The 15,038-nt window shown below is 36.2% G+C and overlaps 1 protein-coding gene across 1 annotated transcript in view; it reads left to right on the top strand.

Annotated features, from left to right (window-relative positions):
• The window catches only part of DMD (dystrophin), a 1,189,181-nt gene that overhangs the window by 215,066 nt on the left and 959,077 nt on the right, over positions 1-15,038 (top strand). Inside the window, exons 3-4 of the mRNA XM_067297573.1 lie at positions 11,804-11,896; positions 12,551-12,628. Of these exons, the coding sequence (XP_067153674.1) occupies positions 11,804-11,896; positions 12,551-12,628 (171 nt within the window). The remainder of the gene's footprint in view (positions 1-11,803; positions 11,897-12,550; positions 12,629-15,038) is intronic.

Raw genomic sequence — 15,038 nt, 5'->3', positions numbered from 1 at the left:
AATTACAGTGTTGATAGCAATGTGGGGAAATAAAAATGGAAGTTTTAAAGAGTGCCAGAGTCATGGGCACAGATCATCAGGGCACAGATAGCAACTGTAACAGGCTTATAGCAATTTATAAAGTCTGAAAATCTACCTCATTACTGGTTAGTTGGTTAAAAAATAGAGCGGCTGTGCAATGAGCGGGAGAGAATTCCTGTGTCCTGCAGCAAGGGAACGGCATGTCATGGAGAGCTGGGCTACTGCAGCCTCTTAGGGCAGTGCCAGTCTCACAGCTCATCCTGTGAAGCCAGTTGCTGACCAGCTAGCAGGCTGCCATGCACCTAAATTTGGATTTGTCAAAAGTAATAGAACTTGTCTTTGAGTGTCCTCACTTCCTGGTGTTTCACTGTGTCATATATGTTCTGCTTTGGGATACTATTTCCTTGCTGCTTTTTCCTTCTGAGATTTCCTTCTGACTGTCTGAGATGTTGTATGTAGAAGATGGCTTCTAGACCGGTCTAGGAATTTGTTAGTACTAGTTCAAGTGCAAATTATCCTTTCAAGCATGTTTTATTTGTCTGTTTTGTAAATAGAGGTTACTCTAATTACTCACACACCTTTAGATAATGAACTATATAGCTTGCATAGAATTTTTAAACCAAACTATGGAACGTAGTAGAAAAGCATATCCTTTCTGTAAACTGTGTAGTTTGTTTTGAAAACTCTGTAGGAAGATTTTCAGTCTCTCTAAAATGATACTTCTCCAGATGGGGAAAAAAGGAAGAACACATTTTAGACTCCTATTTGAGCTCAAGCAAACCAGGAATACTTGCTTATTTAAGCATGTCATTTAAATTAAGTACCCCCCTCACTGCAAACAAGCTTGTTGGGAATAAGTGCTGTGGATGTAGGGAAACTCCCTGAACACTTCTTGACTGTAATAAGTATGCAGTAAACCCAGCTTGTCAGCTGGGTGTTAGCATCAGACTGAACAAGCATAGTTCCTCAGGCACTAAGTTAATGGAGTAACTCCATTCTGCATGGGTAAACAGCGGGTTGCCCTTTTCACCAGGAGATGATGACCAACCAGGTCAGATCTGGTTGCATGGATTTTCTCATTGAATTGTAAAATCTGCTCCAGCTTCAAATGAGGATGCTGAAAGGGAATCTATACTTGATTTAACTATTCTGTGTAGCTAGGTGACACTGAGTGTTGACCATGTGCATGTGCCAGAAAATGTAATGAGTTTGACTAAATGCTTTTGACCCTCTAAAAAGGAGGATGAGTCATTCGCTCATATGGCATTACAAAAAGTTCTGTTGAGTCAATAAAAACAAGTAAGATTGAAAGCAATACTACCTTGGATGCACTAATATTTTGTGTTTTGAGGTTTGGATTTTTTTGCCAAAATATGTTTGTTCTTGTGGACAACTTTTCATTGGTACAAGACTGAAAACCTCATTTCATTGCTAATTTTGTTTCTGTATGATGCCTTTCATCCCTTTCATCATTCCTTTATAAAATGAAAACAACGGTGAGGTGTTTCCTGACTTCCTAATTGGGAAATGTTAATGAAAGATGAAAAAATGTAGGAGTTAGTAGGGTTAGCACGAGAAGAACTGCAAGAACATTTGCAGTAAATGCTAGCAAAGACGAGTCTCAGGTAGTTGAACGGGGAATTTCACTGACGGATGGTGGCCCTAAGAAGGGAAGAGACCTAACTTCATTGTGGACTGAGATGATACCTCCTCATAGGTGGTTTATAGCAATCTGTCCCATTCTTTCATGCTTCAGGGAAGCTAACTTCCCAAGGAAAGTCAAAATCAGTCGCAGTGTATAGTGCCACAAATTCAGCTGCCACATATGTGAGCCATTCAGTAGCTTTAAGCTGAATTGCATCTTAAAGCTTCAGTCCAAATCACACATCTCATTGGCTTCTTTCATGTGTTGGTCAGTTAGGCACTGATCTTGGTTAAGTCTATTTAGTGTTTATATGGGTTTTGTAACACAAATAATAGCAATACTTCATAGTTAGGGAGTTTGTTCTTTTTGTTTTCATATTGATGAAAATGTATGGATGTCTATTACAAGTAAAGACACTATTAGAGTTTTTTTTGTTTTATTTATTCTCAAAGATCAGATTGTATGCCTGAAGGATTTCCAAAGTAAAATGTTTGAAATTTGGCTCATAATTTGTACCCCCAAATTTATTTGCAGCCAGAATTTAAGCTCTAGACTGATAAAAATGTGTTGCTAAAATCTGTCCCTTGATAAAAGTAAAATCCAAACTCAGTCACTCAGAAAGGAAATCTTCATACATGAAGAAATGCAGCATAATGCAGTATTCTGTATTTCATTGTGTCAATTTTATATTGCCCTCGTAAGATTCATGACATCAATAATCCGAAAGGTAAAAAATTCAGAATATTTCTCTGCTGTACAAGATTCTGCACTAATGCTTGTACTTCAGCTGAGACTGAAGACATCCCCTAGTGAGATGGGTGCCATTTCTGTTCTCTAGTAATCACATATGGAACAAAAAATTTGCTTGAATAACAAATGTTTGTGGACACAGTCTACTGTGGAACTCATCCTCCCTTAAATGAAAATTTTAGCCAGAAATACTGCATTTGACTTCTGCTAGATCTAGTTTGTGCTTTTGCACTGGAAAGTGGGCTCTTTCCTTCAAAAACCTGTGTTGTCATCTTTGCAGCTCCCACTGTTTACAAGAATTTGCTGTTATAAATTTCTACCTCTATCTATAAACTCAAATAACAAAAGAATTCTAGAACATGGTAATTTGATAGATTTCTTCTTTTATTGAAAGTTACACCTGAGATAATACTACAGATAAAATTCTAGTTTAGTTTTGTGGTAGTTTTCTTCTCTGTATGTCCCTTTGGAGAGGCGGAAAGGGTAATTACATGCATACTTGCAAACAGAAGCTCATTGCAGGCAAACGACTAGATTGCACCAAGCTAGCTGCACTCTCAGAAGAGCCCATATCCTTGACTCAGAATTCAGTACTCATTCTTCAGACTTCGTAGGAACTTGCTGACTGTGTGCTCATACCCGTTTCCAGAAGATTTCTTTTCATCCCATTGCTAGTCATCCACTCCTTAATGACCTTGAACATCAATATACTGGAAAATAATGAATGTTTCAGTGACATTAGCTGGCAGATTAAACTGATGAAAAAATACAGCTGCCAGATTTCGTATTACCCTGAAAGTTATGTATTATTTAAAAGAAAAGCAGAAATGTCAACACTGTATGTTCACTGCTAACCAAATAGAAACTTAGTGTAATAAATGCTGGGTGAACTAGCCTAGGTATATCGTTGTATTTAGTGAGCATCAGCTTAATATTTTTGAAACCAGTTGGTTTTTGTTCCATTCATTTAAACTTTGACAGTTCCCTCACCAGTTATGTTTTCTAGCTGATGGGAAACCTAAAAGAAAGAGAAGCGGTTTTTAATGCAGAGGTCATCGAAATGTGGAATGCTTCTGTTACTAAATCAGATTCTCATTCAGCATGGTAGCAGAACTGAAAAGCTATCACAAAAGACTTTGAGATCCTAAGTAATAGGAGTATGAATTATCTGGGAGGTCAGTGCAGCTTTCATGGTTCAGCTGAAGGGTGGAATAATTCTCGAATTTGTGTTCTCATCCTCTGTGAACTGCTTGCTTCTCTTTGCCATTTTTTTACCTGATTTGTATCTCAGTCAAAGCTGAGCTGGAATGGCGATAGAGGTAACCTTTCATAAAAAGATAATTTTCCATTGATCCTGTCACAGTGGCAACAGCCTGGCTATTTCAGATTTTAAGGGGACATATACGCGCTTCACTTAGACTGTCAATCCGAAAAGATGTAATAATCTTTTGTTTATTTCTCTGTTAACAGATATCTGACTACTTTAAAACGCACCACATTCAGGTGTGGGTATCCAGGGCTGGCTCTCCCACCTCCAGCTTAGATCTGGCTCATCAAATTTTGCTTAAAAAATTGTTCATGTTTTCATTTGCATGATTATGTATTGCACATGGTGATCAGTTTCCATTGTTCGTAAGATATTTTCTTTTTGGGGAATAGTTAACCTTTTGGAAAATAATATTAAAATCATTGAAATTATGTAGTTTCATTTTAACAATTGACATTATGGATTATATTCCTTTTTTAAAGCTTATGTGTTGTAGTAGTATTAAGAACTACTGTTGATACCATTGTAATATATTTTTCTTGATCTAACTGGAGACTGTATCAATAGATTTTATTATGTTGTACTAAACAGATCTTCAGCTTTTGCATAATATCATGCTGTTACAATTAATATCTGTTCTTAATCATTTTCAGTCCTTCTGATTAAAAATATAATACACTGAATCTAGAAAAAATAATCTGGTTAGTGACATGATGATTCATTTCAAAATCTCATTTTCAAATGGCACTAATACATAAGATAGAATGTCTGATTAGAGAGAATTCAAATTGTATTGAATAAACCTCATAAAGAAATAGTATATAAACGTAGGGTAGATAATAATGATTTTGGCCCTAACTTTCAAAATGTCATGTGTCTAATTAATAAATAATGGCTTTCCTTTGCTTTCAGAGCAGGGAAAATAATTCAATTTCATGAATATTTCACTGATACCAGGAATGGGGAACACTTCAGCATAACTTCAGGAAGTTCTGCTGTGCATGATAAAACTTCCAGTAGTTTAATTATCATACAATTAATCTTACAGCAGAATTAAACAAAGGCAAGGTAAGTTAGAAGACTTTTTTCATGAAAAATGGCTTAGAATTTGGGTCTCAGAAAGCCTTGCGTACTGACTTCAGAAGACTGAGGAGATAATAATACAGACTATCTGTAAGGTGTCCCTAAAATACGTGGAGGCCCTGGTGAGGCAGCTCTTCGTGTCTTGCGTAGCTCTCTACTTCTTTGCCTTCAGACGTGTCAGCACCTTTCTGTCCTCCCTGGGTGAGCGCTGTAATTTTGGGATGTGCATAACTCCAGAGTGATGGCTGACTGTCTCAAAAAGCAAAGATGAGGTGTGGCTTACTATGCCAAATTTAAACTTATCTGCTTTTTCTTTAACTTGCATTTAATTTAGAGACAGGCAAATTTCCAATTGCAAAGAAAACCACTGATTGTATATACTACGATAATAATGTATTAATGTCTTAATATCTGTATCGCTGTCATGGATATGTGTAGTCCCCAGACTGAGATTCTCTGATGTATTTTAAAATGGAAATAACAAAGTATTCTTCAGAACCCCTTAAGGGTATGTGAGTGTTTTTTCTCTGTGATGACACTAGAAAAGTGCAGTGACTCCGTGTGTTGAGGGAAATTATCCTTTTACAAGTTTTGAACAGAAATGCCAGGAGGGTCTGGAGTCATCCCATAAGCGTGTGAGGGTCTGGACATGAAACGGGTGATTACCCTGGGAGTACATGTCCTGTCCCAGAAGCATGAACTTTCTTCAGACAATTAGTAAGTGCTGCCCATACACCCCTATTTAAGGGGAAAGCTGGGGATTTTGAGTCTGCTGCAAGCATTGTAATAGTTACCTTTCTGAAATGCATGGTAATATTTGGTTTGTTATCAGGGAGAAGTGTGGCATCTATAGAGGAGGGTTTTTCACTGTATCGCAGTAGGTCATTTTTAAAATACCAAGAGTTTAGCAGTTGCTTCTCGGTGTAATTTCCTGAAAGGTGAAGTTAGACACAGACTGTAAAAAAGCTATCTTCTACAAAAACTAAGAAATGGACTGGAGAAACAAGCTTTTTTTTTGCAATGTTTGACTTAAAACAAGGCAGAGTAGAGTTTCAACAGTGGAAGAGCGAAGGCCTCCACATTCCAAGAGGAGAAAATGATGAAGGGAGAAATGACGATGTGTACTGCCCGAGTTATTGCTCTGGGGTTCCTGTGAGTCACTGGAGCTATGGCCTAGTTAAACTATGCCCTGTGCGTCTTTCTTGCCTCATGACTGGGACAATACCTTTTGACACTGTAATAGTAATCCAGCATCAGTGAAAGAAAATGTCAGTCAGAGTCATGGAAATTCCCAGTAGAACTAAGCAACTCGTAAACATATATGTCAAGGAAAGAAATTCAACCTTTAATATATTTAGCAGAGCAAGAGCAAGTATTAATAATCCCTCTTTTATTAAACCTGACTAGAAAGATCTGTTGAGCTCAAAAGCTCAATAGCTTTTCCTTATTGTTTCACAGAATGAGGCATCAAATATTTTGACTTCAAGTAAAGGCTGATTACTTGACAGCCCTACTAAGGTAACATATATTAAACCAACCAAGTTTTATTTCTTCTTCCTTCCAAAAAACTTCTTTTTATACTGACATCTATTCAGCAAAATTTACAGATTTACGAACTAAATTTGAGACTTAATTACTTGAAGAAGTTATTCGAAGAACTGTGGCCTTTGCTCTTCTATCTTTTTGGATTGTGTCTTCTCTCTTCATTTTTTTTAGTAATCAGCACTCCGAGGTTAGAGCCAACAGCAGGGCCCTTAGGATCTTCCCCCTTCCAGCTGAGGACACAGCTGGAGGGCACTCCAGCTGCCTTCCCAGCCCTGCCATCTGGTTTCCTTGCCCCTCTTTGAGGGGCAGGTCTTGTCCCAAGCTACGGCCATAGTTATATAACTGTCCTGGGAGTCTGAAGGACTTATAGGTCCACTGGTTTTGATGTAACCTGATTTTTCCTCGTTAAGTCTAATATAACCATAAATCCCCTGTTTAGTGTATCATGCCTAACCTTGAATTCTCTGCCTTTACAGTGTCTTTTCTCCTTTAGTTTAGTCTCTCTCTCCTCTGTTGCTAGTTCTTGTTGCTAAATTTCCCAGATGTGCTGATAATAATAAGCCAGTTATATTGTAAAATGCATAGGAAATAGCATCCAATGTCTGTCTTAATGAAATAATTCTCTTACTGGGCTAGTCTGCCCTCAAATGAAGAGTGTAATCTAAATGTACACTTGTATGGAGAGGAAAATGAAAAGTCTGAGATTTCTTCCTCAGCCAAATTTTTACCCTCTGTAATTTTTCTGAAAAATGGGAAAAGGTTTATATCATATGACAGTTTTATAAATCAGAAAAAAAGTACATATGTTAAAGAACCTCAAATAAAGCTGTGTTACAATCTTGTTATTATGTGTTTTCCTGTATCTTAGGCTGTTATCTTCCCTCCCCTCCCCTCCCTTCCACTTCCCTCCTTCCCCTTCCAGTCCCCCGGCCCCTTCTCCTCTCCTCTCCTCTCCCCTCCCTCTCCCTCTCCTTCTCCCTCTCCTCTCCCCTCTCTTCCTCCCCTTTTCTTTTCTTTTTTCTTTCTAGCAGAAGTATAAGATATGCCCACTGCTATTTCTCCTATCTTACTATATGAATCTCCTATACAAATTCATTCTAAAAAGTAATATCTGATAATGATTTTATGCCAGTCTCAGAATTTTTAGAGCTTTGACTTATAATTTTTGAGTGCTGTGCAGTAAGAGAGGCAGTGTTCATGAAGTGATGTCTTTGTATCTTCTCTGGGCAGGATATTTTTCAATTATTTGGCATTCTTTTCTGTATCACATTCACAATTAATAGCTTGCACGTAACACTGATCAGAGAGCTTTTCAGAGAATACTGGCTTTTTATGTAATACTTCCAGTAATATTAACTTCTTCCATAATGTCTATGATGAATGAGCTGATTAAACCATCTCCTTGTTTAATATAATTTATTAACTTTACATGGAGAGAAGGAGTTCCCAATATAAAAGAGTCATTGGTAAGAAGAACACAGGAATGTGGCAATCAAATTAGGTAGTAGTGGGATGGATAGGGTGGAGTTTGATGTATTAAGATTTCTAAATATATTCACAACAACAGATTCACAACTACATTTATCTATCAACACTTTTTTCCATCTGTTTCCCAATTTTCTCTTTTCTCTCTTTTCCATCTGCTTTTGTCTTTTTAGATAATGTTCTTTGCCATAAGACTGGTTCAGCTGCTGTCTGAGTCTGGAAAATAGCTAGCTTTTAGACGTTATTTCAATCTAAATAATTCTGAGAGCATTCTAGGATATGTACATGCAGTTGCATTAATGTATGGGGTACTCTAAGTATGCTTCACTCCTTTATAACACTTGGAGGAAGATACTATTGCAAGTGCCCGTGTTTTCCTGAAATGTTAATTGTACATTATCCTTAATTCTAAGACGAACTCCTGTGTAGTTGGCCAAGGTACATGTGTTTTTTTTCTCCTGAGATACAACAAAAGTGTGTTGAGAACTCTAGTTTGAGCTCTCTTCAGTCTTTATCGGAGCTGAAGGTTTAATTTCATCCATAATAAAACAGGAATCTTATCTTTCCTTACATGTCACATTTTTTGTGTTTTTTTTTTTAATAAACACCTTAGATTTTCTTCAGCTCTCCTTATGTTATGTAAAGATTAGTAATTGCAGCCAACAGCCATAACAGCTAAACTGAGAGAATTGTCTGTGTTTTGACCTTTATTCAACAGGAAGACAGTAGGTTAAAACAAGACTTAAAACACTGTGTTTAAATCCCTAGGGTCTTTCTAGTCATGAAGAATCCAACCTTCTAAAGAAATAAATTCCTATCTTAGATTTTTTTTTGTCAATCTTATTTATAGAAAGACTGTTTCTTTGATTTTTTTTATTTTAATTTTACAGTTACTCTCTCTTTTTCTTTATTCTGTTTTTTTTTTTCTCATTGTCTTTCTCATCCCCACCTCCATAACCCCAAATCCCTGCATTAATTGTTGGTTTCCCTGAAGTAAGCAAGTAAGGAAGAGAGAGATGATAATTACTTTGCTGATCTACTTGATTAATGTTTTCCCAGTACAGACAACTTATATATTGACTAGGATCATAAAATTAACCCTAGCTTCAAACTGCTGCCATTAAAACTGCTGGAAAAATTGCTACCATACTGAAGAAAAGTCTCCTTGTGCCCCATGGGCAGTATCTACAGTCCTTCCTCTGTCCTGTACTCTACCTGCTTTCCCCCAGCTCTTCTGTCTTTGAGGTATTTAAGAACAAAAACAAAGTATCATCCAGCAATCCAGCATGCAGCAGTTTTGCATATCTGTCTGTTTTCTTTGATACATTTATAATATTGGGAAAGTAATAAATCAACTTGTATGTAAAAAGCCCGGGAGATTCTTCTGAACATTTTCATTCTTCTCTAGGAAAAGGGTGGAAGTTAGAGGTCACAACCTAAAAACAGTTTTAAACAAGGCTATTTTCAGCAGGAATTTATATTCAAGGCTTTGCCATCTATTTTGACTAGCCATGGACTAGCCATGTGTTTTTTCATTATTTCTGAAGCTTCAAACAACTTCACACATGCTTTTCAAATGACCTTGAAAACACATTGAATTTCTTTGCTGCATCTTTAAGCCCTTTGTTTCTGAAGATTTACTGCAATGTTGGTCCACTGAAGACATTCAGTGTATTTGAGAAAGAGGACTTAATTCCCGTATTGCCAGAGAAATAGCAAGCTTCTTCAGGTTAGGGATGAAATGTGTGGCAGTACCGTAGTGTGTCTTAAGGTATTTTTAGTTGCTGGTTAATGGAAGGTATACTTCCAAGACCTTCAAAATCAATGGTAACTTTTGTTTTAAGGCTTACTTGTAATTTATTTGTAATTAAAATGTCCTTCTGGAAATGCTACCATGCTGTGTCTTTATTTCCTTTTTGAAAGCTTTACCAAAAAAACAAACAAACCGGTATTATTTTGTCAAGTAGAATTTTATGCTGTCTTAGATGGACAGATTTCAACCTAAACTTTATGAATAGCTTAAATGGTACAAAATGGAAGAAAGACAGACACACAGGCAGTTAGGAAAGCTACTTCTATTTCTCCCTCATGATATGAAGCAATATAATTATATTCCATTACCAAAATATCTCTGTGCTCACACTCTCCGAATGATTCAGTAACACTATAGGCAGGATTCTTTCAGAGTATTACCTGAGGCCTATTGATCGCTTGAACCTTCTTCTCAAGAGTGTTCAAATGCTCCTTTAGAAGTGCATCGCTCTCGTGACTCCCCTCTGCAAAAATGACTTTTGGTCTGCAAGAGTAGGGGAAAAAAGTAAAGTTTCTCCACTATATTTCAGTTTAGTCACTATGTCAGCATTTTAAATTTGTGCTGTATAGATTAAGTAATATACAACTTTAGGGATCAGGCGCATGCTTGAGTTACGTAACAGCAAGTGATTGTTCATACAAGAGGTTGAGCAGGGTGAGTAAATAATACTTGAGTCTCTTCAGTACTGTTTTTCAAATATTTCGCGTAATCAAATGGCAGCCTATGTATTAACTGGAAATCAGCTCTTAGCTGGAATGTGTTGTGCAGGGTGTGAAAGTGGGCTGGAAAATGGGGATTCCAGTCTCTGTCGAAAATTTTTGATGTTTTGGATTTATTACATGAATCCGAAACAAGATCTTACCAAAAAAGGAGGGGAGAGAAAGGAGCTACTACCTCAGAACAGAAAAATGCTTGAAAGAGGGAAAGCATCATGCCAGAGCAACCAATAGTGCAGTAGTTTGTGCTGTACAAATAAATATTGATCGATCCAGAAAAAATTACTCTAGCACTGGAGACTGTCCTTAATTCTGTCCTCTGTTTCAGAAACCTTCTGAAGGAACTGATATTTTCTGACAAAATAATTTTTTATAAAATTCCCAGCTAGCTCTAATCAGTGTTGCAGCAAGTAGTAATAGAACAACTCTGCTGACAGAAAAGCAAATGGTTTCCATGTAATGGATTCCTGGTTCTATACTGCTCTGTAATAGAAGTGGAATATGTACAGTGTGGGTCAGCGTGGCGTCAATTCTAGCAAACTGAAGTACAGATTCTTTCTCTCAAATCAATCAAAACATGTATGAAACTTCACAAATTAGAAATAATAGGGACAGGCGAATCTACTTGACACTGACAAAATAATCACTATTTTTCATTGTGGTTCTCAATAGCTCATAGATACGAAAATACTGTATGTCAGAATTTATAGGTGCACGTAAAAGTTACACAGTGACTAAAGTATATATAAATTATATTTCTATCTTGTTAAAACTTCATGCATTAGTCAAAGCATCATCTCAGAAACTTGACTTTCATTTTAGAAAGAGTAAATCATCTTTCTTCCGTTGTCACAAGGGGGAAAATTGCAAGTATTTCCTTTCTTCTGTTGTTGATGCTGTGTTGAAAATGGGAATTGAGTTTTAGTCACCTACAGTAATGTCCCTGATTCAATACTATTCCATGCATGTCCTATTAACATAGATGCCATTGTCAGATGCTCAATAGAATAAGCCTAAGACTTATCTTTTTCTTGGATTTCCAGGTTTGTTTTACCTCATACAAAGAGTCTTCTGGGCACTTAAACTTGATATGTCTTTCTGTTTTTGTTATTTGGCAAATTATTTTTTCTGTTTTCCTCCTGAAGTAGTTTGTGTTCAAGCTTCATTAGTATTTAGTTCTGGCTTAACAGTGTGAATTAGTGTGCACAAATTATAAATTCTTGGTTTTGCAAGAGTTTCTCACAAATGATGGCAACATGATAATTTTAAGAGGGAATGAAGAACATATCTTTACTTTGTGGCATACCTGTTATATTTATTATTTAATTAGAGTAGAACAATCTTTTTACACAGGTGGAATATATCAGTTTGTGTGATAGTTGCTTTTACAGCTTTCTGGGTAGAATGTCATATTTCAACAATGGTGTTTCTGCATTTTTGTGGTATTTGAATTAACTAAAGCCATTGTTTTATTTCAGTTTGGAAGACGTTACATTGAAGATCTTTTTAATGATTTCAGAGATGGACGAAGACTTCTGGAGCTCCTGGAATGCCTTACAGGCCAAAAACTTGTATGTGTATATTAACATATTTATTGTACACTGAAGTCATGATGTTGTTAGAGGTGTAGTTAAGTGTTCCTCATTAAGTTCATCCACTGATGAGGGCCTGTGGAAACATTTCTAAAAAGACAGATGAGTTTGCTCTTGTTAACCTGTAAATGCTAAAATGACACTTCACAATGTTTGAATGTCCCTTGTGTTCCTGTTTGGGTTTTGTGGGCTTGGGATCTTTCTGTGAAATTTTCTCATAAAAGAATAAGGAAACAGGCTGAGAGTTTGAGAGTCAAAACCCAGAGAGGATATACTTGTAAATACTATACAATGCTTATCTGTTTGGTTGTCATAGTAATGGTCCTAAATTGTGTCACGGAGTAGAAGACTCACCATAATAAAAATAATCTAGATTTATCTGATTTTTTGTACATATTTAGATCTATTCACTGAAAAATGTCAAGACACCAAATTAGCTTCCAACCATGTTTCACAATTACTGTTATTTTATATTGAGAAGCTATATATGTACAATGTATTATAATACCCTTACTGATACTGTCATAAGTGTATGAAATATAAAACTATGGGTGTAATGCAATTTTTGGATTATATACAACATATTCTAGTTTCTCCTTCTGGGCAGTCAAATTTATTTTATTTGCTTTACAGGCAAAAGAAAAGGGCTCCACAAGAGTTCATGCTCTGAACAATGTCAACAAAGCACTGCAGATTTTGCAGAGAAATAACGTAAGTAATCAGCTGCATGGTGTCAGAGCATCCTGTAGACAGCTTGCTTATTGCTTTGTAATTGTTGAGTCAAACTCTGGCTACAATACACAGTTTCTGGAGTCATGGCAGTTTTATTAATGTGACTTACGTACTTACAGGTTCTGCTCCAGGATGGAATAGATTTCAAAGAGTTTAAAATCTGCTGCCAGCAAATGCTTGAATAATATATCTATAATGAATGCTATTTGAAGGCTGATCAACATGTACAATCTTATGTTAATGTATGGTATTTAAAATATGTTTTAAAAGGTTAATTACAAGAAGTCATCCATAGCTGGTTAGGAGGTGCCACCCATCAAAATTTCTACTCATGAAACTCTTGACTATTACGAAGTCCCCCAACCTGAGACTTTTCTTAAAAGAAATATTTTGGGGTAAATTTTCATTGCTGTTTGTTCCTTATGAGTCATAGCATTAAGGAAATGAATGAGATCAAAACCACTTTCCATACTACTTTATCAAGATTGACTTTTCAGGCCAGTATCCTGTGTATCATATTGGAATAAATATTCCTGTAATATCTTCCTTGTGCAGGCATTCTAATGGATCCATAACTTTACCAGACATTTTCAGAGGCTGCCTAATTATATTGTATCTATTCCTCAAGAATAAATTCAAATAACTATAGCATTCACTTAAACTTAACAGTAAGGTGTGATGGAATAATGATAATGTATTCTGTGCTGCATATTATATTGAATTTCTTGATAACTGTGGTAGGCCACTAAACATGCTTGAGTTCAGCTGCTGAAAAAAGTCATCGATTTTATAAATCTAACATAATGCTTATCCATCTGAGGATTTGTGCATAAATGAAAGTGACCCTACAAAACTGGCATGAAGACATCTAGCTTGAATTTATTTTGTAACAGAATTTTAAGTAAATAAAATACAAAGTTTCTAATTCTTCAGTATCTGCCATATTTGATATCACTTTAAAAAGTCAGTGATATGTTATTTGTCAATATGCAATACTTTTATTGCATTCCTAGAGTGCTGTTACAAATTTTCATTGCAAGTGCTTTTAAAAAATATTTATTTACTAAATATCAGCTAAATCCATTAATGTGCTGTTCATTCAGTTTCCAGAATACAACCATAGTCCCTTTAAAATGTAGAAAGAAAGTAGAGCACATTTCAATTGAATAATACAGAAGAAAAATCATATTTTTAGAAAATAGGATGGCCATCTAGCTTGTCAGGCTGTCCTTTCCATATATGAAGATTTTTGTCAGTGATCCACAATATTGTGAATCAAATTAGTATTAAGGCAAAAGATCTACCTCTGAAATAGTTTCCTCAACCTTCAAAATCACTTCAAGAGTGATTTCTATGGGACTTCAGGAATGCAAGATCAATGGTTCTAAGGCTATTAAACGCCTCTGACTCATCCAGATTTATCTTCTGGCGTATGCCATCCTTGCTCCCAGGCTCTGCAGTCATCTGGATTGTAACAGATTGGCAAATGCTGCTGCTTCCAATGAATCCATCTGACAAGTTTCCTTTCTGTGGAAAGGTGATAATGTTTTGACGAGGGGGGGGTTACCCCAATATGGATTTGTGCACAGCTGAGTTCCTCTGCTTCAGTAAAACACGTGTAGTCTCCGTGAATTCTGAAAACAGAAGCTTTGGCTTGTAGAACACATAGGTGATATCTGAATAAACTTTATAGTGGATCAGTTACTACTTGGATGCCATTTGACATGTAGGATATAAAGCTGAAGTTCCACTTGGGAAGTGTTCCAAGAGACTGCTGGCTAGAAGGAATTGCAAGTCATATGTGCTGTTAGTAAAATTTGATTAATTCCTGAAGAAAAGAGTTCTTAGAGATTTTTTAGAGTTCCTGACAATATATCAGCTTTGAATGTGATTAGTAAAAATGACCTTTCCATAGATGCATAGAAATTTTAAAAAGAAAAGGCTTGTTTTGTGTTTGCCTTTAGTCATCCTACAGACATAACTTCAAATAGCTTCAGAAGTACACTGGAGATATGCAGACTGTAATTTGTACAATAATGGGGCAAAAAGTAGTGACTACCATGTGAATCTTAGTTCTGACCATGAAAAACTGAGTCTGAAACAGTGAGGATGCAAATTTTAGAGTCACAGTTTCCATCCTAAAGTGCAGGTCTCATCTTGTGCTTTCTTGCAATCACATCTCTGAAATTGGCATTCTTACTTAGATAGCATAAAAAGGCGGGGGAGGGTGAAGGATTATTTCACATGTGGAGGAAAGAGTATGCCAGGGTGACAAATGCAGATGTATTATGCATTTACAAATGCATAATATAATTATGGAAAAACAGCATTACTAGACAAAGTAATGTGGAAAAAGCTTGCCTAGATCACAATGACTGGTTTCTCTGCA

This window comes from Apteryx mantelli, chromosome 1 (genome assembly GCF_036417845.1).
Source record: "Apteryx mantelli isolate bAptMan1 chromosome 1, bAptMan1.hap1, whole genome shotgun sequence".
Lineage (NCBI taxonomy): Eukaryota > Metazoa > Chordata > Aves > Apterygiformes > Apterygidae > Apteryx > Apteryx mantelli.
The sequence above is the reverse complement of the archived record's forward strand: the minus strand, read 5'-3'. Positions and strand labels throughout refer to the sequence as shown.